Raw genomic sequence first — 5,540 nt, 5'->3', positions numbered from 1 at the left:
TAACAATAACTAGAAACACCTTGCATTGATATCAAACTGAATATTTCGGAAAAGAAAAAAGAAAATATGAAACTGAATAGTACTGCTCCATTGCCACACAAACCAAAAACTACCCGGCATGTGAACTGATATTGTAAAAAAGAAAGCTGTTAAAAAAGAATACTTGAATCCTATAGTCCATATAAGTGCATTACACGTAAAATACAAATTACCCGCGTCTTAATTTCTTAGCATGCACCCTTCGGTATGTTATTGTAGGCCAGGCCAATCACAAAAACCTACTTGTTGCTGATTCGTCACTCTTTCTTCAAATGCTTCTGGAAGACGGATATAACAAACGATGCCACCATCCCTACCAAATACCCAGCCATAGCTCCAAAGCTCACACAAATTGGCCATTCCTACATGGAAAGTATGTCCAGGTGATAAGATACAGAGGGAAAACAACTATGCACTATCTTTCTAAACAAGGTTCAAAAGATAAAGGACATATAAATTTTAATAAGACAGGTAAAACATAATCTAAAATTTCTAATAGATGCAACCTGACATGCACAATAGAAAGGAAAGAACTATTACTAATGGCGGCTGCATTTAGATAAAGCAGATTCCCAGGAAGTCCAATTAATGGATCAGGCGACTAAATCACAATAGCATTTGACACATTGCTTGGTTCTCTTTTTATTACCGAAGCAACATCAGTGACATGAAGAACTGCATCGAACTAATGAGGCATATCTCTTATGACTTCTGTAAGAGAAAATACTGTCGAGATAACAGGCACTTGCTAGATGCCGACCAATTTGAGTCTCAAAGACTGAAGAATGCCAGATTATCTCATCTACACCGCACGATCTCTTTTGAGAAATTAAAAACCTCAAGCTCTCTTAAAGTTTAACTTAATGCTCAAACATTAGTATAACCCATTAACACGACATTAAGCTACTCCAGGGGGGAAACCATGTTGCTGGCTTCAATATTAACCCGTTTCAAAATCCAACATTAATACCAATCCAAATAGATAAACTGATCACATTATCTTAAGTCCACAATATGAAAAAGATTACTGTTCTTTATACCTGCCATGGTCTTTCCCAATCAAGGGGCATTGGCCAGGCTCCAAACCAAGCACCTATAACAGCTCCATGTGCAGGTAGACAGATTAAAAAATCAATTGGTCCTTTTGGCCTGCGCAAATAAAATTGATGATCTAACAAGCATAAGCCACCTATCCAACCACTCTTAAAGTAATATCACTGGCTTCTATCCGTGCCAAATAATTATTAACCCATCAACCATATAAATAACTATACAAAGAGAAATGGCAACAAATGCATAATTCTTTCCATCTAGCTAAATGCATCAAGATAGCATGTTATAACAATGTCACTTACTTTGTGTGTGCGAATAGTCGTTGCCAATCAGTCCATGAAGAACCATAAACACAAGCTGCTGGGACAATCTGTTAGAGAAAAAGAAGTTATGTCATATATGAGTCACGCCACATACCGGGCATTATAAACCGGCAGTACAAGTGTACAACCAACTCAAGTTCGTGTTTCTGATTCACTGAGCAACCAGACACACAATTAAAATTCAATAAAGTCAATAAGAACTTCCTCATCCCTTGATAACATGACAAAAGTTAAGGAGAACATGGTCTATTAAGATATGCAAATAATTCCCAGATAGACGAATTGCGATACTGTAAAATAATATAAACAGCAAGTACAGAAGTAATGGAATACTCACAGTGAATACTGACATCAAAATTGACCAGTTAGCGGTCTTTGAGAAATGCCTGTTTACAATGACAAAATCAGAATCTAGATATATATCGAGAAGCAAGAAAATAATAAGAATGCTTTCAGAGGATACTTCTTTTTATTATATGCATGAATGCTTTATCACAGTACGGTCGGACTTAAGAAAGAGAATAATTTTGATGATCACTACTCCGGATGAGAATTGATGAAACTAAATTCTTATACATTTACCTGTAGTCAGCAGACAACTAATTTGCATGCATGCAAAAGCATTTGTAGTCTTTTATAACAACAGTATATTGAAGTACCTTGTGAAAATAAATGGGGGTCATTTAAGTTAAGAGAACACACTGGATGATCGGATTTCTTTCAGTTTCCAACCTCGGGTATGATTTCAGTTAGACGTGGATAATATAATACAAAACTAGTTTCCAGTCACATTATCACATACCTAATGCCAACAGGTGCCCCCAAAGCTATAGCTCCAAGTGCATTGATTATAGCGCCTACAATTCAATGACAAAATTTCTAATATGTAGATAAAATAAATATTAAAAGAACTTCAGACTGAAAATTGAAAATTATGCTTTAAGCCCAATACATATTTCAAGGGGACAACATCCACTCATCCCTGAATACTTGTCTACAGTTATCATAAACATATAAAATAAAATAGAAGGCTATAATTCTCAGAAAAGATCTTTTGTTATAAAATTATTAAAAAAATCATAAATTGATTACATTTTATGATTTTAACTTTTGAGCTACCCTTGTAAAAAATTTAAGCATCCTTTTCTTAAATATTTTTTTCCACTTTCTGTCAAACATTAAACCAAGACTGTTTCGAGTCTCATTTCAAGATCCCTTGAACTTGAGAACACGATAATAAGCATACCTCTTAATGTATCTGTATTCATATTTTTGTACCATAAGCATAACTCTTAATGTATCTGTGTTTATATTTCTGTACCCTAATGCATATGTCTGCATATCAGTGCATTGTGTAGGAACGTGTGCGAGTGAAGCATAATTAAAAGAGACTAACCAGCAGGGAGACCAAGTAAACCTCTTCCCACAGCTTTCATGTACTGTCATTGATTCAGTATTACATTAAAACCCCTAATAAATTTACAAGTCACCCTCTAAAAACATGCTAAAAACAAAAACACATACCGCATACCTAATTCTCATTCATATATGCATACATAAAAATGAAAGTAACTCAAGTATCAAAATTATATAAATGGAAACTGATTACCGAGCACTGATTTGGATGTTGTCGAAAACCGCTAAAAAGAAGGATCACAATTGGCGCCTCAGTAACCTGAAAATAAAAACTATACTTATTAGAATCTGATAAATGGTTAACTATATATATCCGGTCGTAATAGAAAAAGTACTATACCCAGATAAGACGAAGGGTCTGGTTTGGAATATCCACGAGATTGATGGAGTACACATTGTGAGCAACCCAGAACGCTAGAGCTAAGCCTAGACTGCATACCGTATGTAGGAAAAATGTATATAACGATGATATCGGCAATACGGTGCCAGCGGAGCTTGTTGACATTTTTGATAGTTTCTCCTTCGCCTTCTCCATAACACTGTTCCCAGCTACGGAACAGTAGAATCTAAATTTTTCCTTAAAGGCTCTGTTAAGTCCTGCTTTTTGTTATTTTACCGCAGAAGTATTCAATATCTCAACTTCTACTCCTGAATGTTGCGAATACTATTGCTCGACTTAAAAGACCGCTCGACAATATCTGCCCCAAGTACATAAAAAATGCGGTAAAGAATCCATCAAGGGAAATAAGTTGACAGTAGAACACATGATGCAAGGCAACTTATGATGAAGCTCAAAAGTTTGATTAGAATCCCAAATTGCGGGAAGAAGAACTACATTCCTACTCTTTCTTCACACGTACTATAGAATATCCCAATATAATTTAAACTGGCTATACAAATTATATTCTCAGTCTACACTTTTCTATCAATTTATAAGAATGATCGCTTTATTTAAATCAAATTCAACCGCATTGCTATTACATATATAAACTAGAAAAACGAAAGGATTTAAAAACCGACACTCAGGTATTATCACATCAGAGTCAGTCAATTCTAGTTGCAACAGACATTTCAGTTGCATTTTATACCTCCTAACTAAATATTAAGTTCTCATTCAGACATTTTATCAAACAGTTGATATACACAACTATAAATTGAGTAATAAGCCGTTATTACAAGGAAATATATATTTCATAAATCAAATATAATTTATATTTATATAATATGAAAGATAAAAATCACCGTTAGCGTACCGGAAATAACCGTCAACATAAAGATGTTAGTTGAACGCCGCCGTGTCGGAAATGTATTTCGATCTCCAACTCTTGCGTATTTATACGTTCTCAAATTTAATCGTTCGATTTGAAAATGCTAGTGTGTTTATAATTATAGCAGGTTTTCTAAAAAAATTATTAAAAAATGGGAAAATATATTCTAAATTAACTTAAACAAAAATGTAAATAATTTATATATAAACACTTCTTAATTTGAAATATATATTTATTTTATGTAATCAATGAATAATTGTAAATAATGTTATTGTTAACAAAAATTACATTTTACAAACTTGTTTTTAAATTATTTAATTATATTTATATAGTTTTCAATATTTGTATTATATATCAAATTTTATGTATTATTATGTTAACAATATATTTGTGATTACTTCATTAATATAAAAATTTAAAATTTTATGCGAGTTTGTTTTGTGTTTTAAAAAATAAAATAAATGTATTAATATTAAAAATATTAATTGTATTATTATTAATAATATTAATAATAATATTAATGTATTCATGTATGATTCATAAAAAAAGCAATATATCGATATATTATATATATAATTGGAATAAAGGAGATAAAATGGTATGATTTGGTGTTAGGCTAATATTGTGATTACTTTAAAAAAAATACAAAACCCCTAAATAGGGTTTGATGTGCTTAGCAAGATACATGATAAATATAAAACTAATATGAAAATAATAATAATAATAATTTTAAGTCTTTTTAAATATATGATTAGTTATTATTCTTTTTATTTGAATCAAATATAGTTCAAAAATATTTTTAATTTGAGAATAACTTTGCAAAATCATTAATCTACATACTATAGACAAATATTTTTAATAATAAAACTATTTCAATTAAAATTTGAAATACAAATTTAATAAAATACTATATATTATATTTATTTCATTTATTTTAATATTTAATTCTAATACTTAATAAACTGTATAACAAACACAATAGGTAATTAATTAAGAAATTAAAATATAATTACACATTCTTAAATGATATAAAATAATATTAAAATTATTATATATATAAACAAACAACATTAATCTTAATAAAAATAAAACTAGGTAAGATTTAACACTATAGTTTATCTTTGAAAACATTTGGAGCACATTAATCTTATAAAACTTAAAAACAAGGAATAAATATAATAATAAAAAACAATTACAATTCAAAATTTAAATATAAATCTAATAAAATACATTAAAGATAATATTTAATTTATTTAATCTATTATTCTATTACATAATAATTAATCAATTAAAAAATTGAATTATAAATATATAAACTTAAATGCTATAAATAATATTAAAAGTGTTATATATAATACAAGTAACAATTATCTTAATAAAAATAAATATAAGTAACAATGAACAAATCATTTGTTAATCGGGTTAAGATAGTATCTTTTTC

At 29.8% G+C, this 5,540-nt stretch overlaps 1 protein-coding gene across 1 annotated transcript; it reads right to left on the bottom strand.

The window, feature by feature from the left end:
* Positions 1–4,218, bottom strand: LOC141723367 (PIGF/3-ketodihydrosphingosine reductase fusion protein-like). The gene is made up of 9 exons (XM_074525153.1): positions 4,085–4,218; positions 3,172–3,529; positions 3,025–3,090; positions 2,812–2,854; positions 2,218–2,272; positions 1,753–1,801; positions 1,395–1,462; positions 1,080–1,188; positions 1–401 (listed from the first exon to the last, which is right to left on the bottom strand). The coding sequence occupies exons 2-9, from the start codon at positions 3,364–3,366 to the stop codon at positions 297–299; spliced, it is 690 nt and encodes a 229-aa protein (XP_074381254.1). The 5' UTR covers positions 3,367–3,529; positions 4,085–4,218; the 3' UTR covers positions 1–296.
* Between the last annotated feature and the right edge of the window lie 1,322 nt (positions 4,219–5,540).

Source organism: Apium graveolens, chromosome 5 (assembly GCF_009905375.1).
Source record: "Apium graveolens cultivar Ventura chromosome 5, ASM990537v1, whole genome shotgun sequence".
In the NCBI taxonomy this organism is placed as follows: Eukaryota; Viridiplantae; Streptophyta; class Magnoliopsida; order Apiales; family Apiaceae; genus Apium; species Apium graveolens.
This window is presented reverse-complemented; position numbering and strand designations above follow the sequence as displayed.

Bases quoted from the DNA above. Each gene is read 5' to 3' on its own strand.
- LOC141723367 (XM_074525153.1), bottom strand. From the start codon at position 3,366: ATGGAGAAGGCGAAGGAGAAACTATCAAAAATGTCAACAAGCTCCGCT. The intron at 3,091-3,171 runs GTATAGTACTTT...TTTTATTTTCAG, and splicing joins AGACCCTTCGTCTTATCTGG to GTTACTGAGGCGCCAATTGT. The intron at 1,189-1,394 runs GTAAGTGACATT...TTATTTGCGCAG, and splicing joins CGACTATTCGCACACACAAA to GCCAAAAGGACCAATTGATT.